General features: G+C 43.2%; 1 protein-coding gene across 6 annotated transcripts in view; it reads left to right on the forward strand.

Annotated features, from left to right (window-relative positions):
• The window catches only part of ppfia3 (PTPRF interacting protein alpha 3), a 31215-nt gene that overhangs the window by 26033 nt on the left and 3120 nt on the right, over positions 1 to 2062 (forward strand). For 4 of the 6 annotated variants that reach the window (XM_032537432.1, XM_032537436.1, XM_032537433.1 and 1 more), the window contains exons 28-29: positions 1242 to 1310; positions 1410 to 1575. In XM_032537432.1, the coding sequence (XP_032393323.1) occupies positions 1242 to 1310; positions 1410 to 1575 (235 nt within the window). The remainder of the gene's footprint in view (positions 1 to 1241; positions 1311 to 1409; positions 1576 to 2062) is intronic. The other 2 variants (XM_032537434.1, XM_032537438.1) reach the window with 1 other exon arrangement.

Genomic DNA, 2062 nt, shown 5'->3' on the forward strand with positions numbered 1-2062 from the left:
TTGGATAACATTACGACCAATCACAACAACACACGGGGTGACGTATCCAGAGCCCCATACTCTTAGCTACCAGCGGAGCTAACTGGTAGATTAAACTGTCCTCATCTGTTCAGCTCGCCTCTGGCCCCGCCTACATCGGATACGCCAACGTGATTGGTGCAGCTCGGCTACAAGGGTATAGTTAATGAGCAGCGTTACTCCATGCCAGAGTAACTCTCTGAGCAAATTCAAATTGTGCTCTCGTGAGAACTCTGGATTGCAAGGGTACACTGGATCATGATTGGCTACCAAACTGGTTCTCTACACAGAGAAACTTTCCCTCTTTCAAAACACACTTCTAGTGTCAAACTCTGCACATGCATCATGCATCACTCTGCATAGTGATCAAACACAAGGAGGAGTTTAAGTGACCGCTAAACAATATCTTGACCATCTATTTCACAACTTTCCTCGCAGAAAAAAAGGCTTTTTACTCCTCTTCAGGTTTTCTTTTGTTTAAAACGCATCTTTTATTAGCATTTCAGTTTTTAATACAATTTATCTTTATCTACTTCAGTGGGAATAATCGGTGTGAAAAACCAGTGACGATAATAGGTGGGGGGGGGTTTGTAGGTGTTTTTCTTTGCTTGCTAACTCCTTTTTTCTATTATTTCTCTGACCCTGTCCACCCAACTAATTCGTCTATTCACACTGTGCTGATGTCTCTTTTGAAGCCTACCTCTGTGATTACTGTATAAACACTTGCATTTATGTCCAGGTTAATTATTGACACAATTATTGCTATGTTCTCTTATCATTATTATGACACATTATTACTGTATCTTGCTCTGTTGCTTTATTTATTTGTATACCTATCATTTGTATTAGTTAGTCAGTAATGTTATTTATTAACCAAGCATGTACAAGTACCCTGTTATATTTGTAGCATACATGAGTCAAATTTCCTTTGATTCTATATGTACTGTATGTGTCCATAACCTTTTAAAGTAACACGCTGATGACCTTTGTTGCATCTCCCTCCATCGCTTCCTGACAGGAGGTCTGCTGTATATTATAAAGACTTGAAATGCCTAACAATTTAAGGCTTTAAATCTTAACAATAACAAGCCACATCTGATACTTTAGAGTTCCAACTGTTCTGGTTTGAAGCAGGCATGATATTTCAACATGAACTAATGGATAGCTGCAGAAAATGTGTCTTCTGCAGAGTCTCAAAGCTCTCGGTCGCCTCTCTCCTGCAGGCCAGACAGCACCTCGAGCAAGAATACCACTCGCTTATCTCCATGGGAACCGAGAGACGACCTGAAGAGGTCAGCACGCTAAATCATCTGGAAAAATAAATACATATTTGTGTAAGCGATGGACTGTCTGAGCCGCCGTCTTTCTGTTCACACGCTCTGTCTCCGTAGCAGGACGGAGCGAAGACGTTCACCCGCTCGCCCTCCTGGAGGAAGATGTTTCGGGAGAAAGACCTTCGGGGCGTGACGTCCGACTCCGCCGAGACCCTGCCTGCTAACTTCCGTGCCTCAGCCATCTCCACGCCCTCCGTCACCCTAAGAAAGGTTCAGAGTGACGGTGAGCACCACGCATAACCTCTTGACACCTCCGCTCTCATATTCACATTTTTTTTCCCGGCTCCTCTGAGCCCTCGAGGCGCGTCTCCATTTAGACGATGTGTGAAGACCTGTTACTCTATACGGCATTACTCACATGGAAAGCATGACAGAATCAGGACACGAGTTCTGTCGTAGCTGATCCGGTATTCTGCACGTAAAAAAGGTGTGAACATCTTGGTCTGAAATGAGCCTTGAACAGAAACATAAGTATTTAGCCAGCAGTGGAGGAATGTCACTAAGCACGTTTACTTAAGTACTGTTCAAATTCTAGGTACTTGTACTTTACTTGAGTGTTTCCATTTTAAGCAGCTTACTCCACTACGCGTCAGAGGTAAATACTGTACTTTGTACTGTAGGTACTTACAGCTTTAGCTCCTTTCAGATGACAGTTTTTCGTCCTCTTTCTGTCCGGTGAAAACCACGTATCTCCAGATGTGTTGGTGTTG

This window comes from Etheostoma spectabile, chromosome 15 (assembly GCF_008692095.1).
Source record: "Etheostoma spectabile isolate EspeVRDwgs_2016 chromosome 15, UIUC_Espe_1.0, whole genome shotgun sequence".
In the NCBI taxonomy this organism is placed as follows: Eukaryota; Metazoa; Chordata; class Actinopteri; order Perciformes; family Percidae; genus Etheostoma; species Etheostoma spectabile.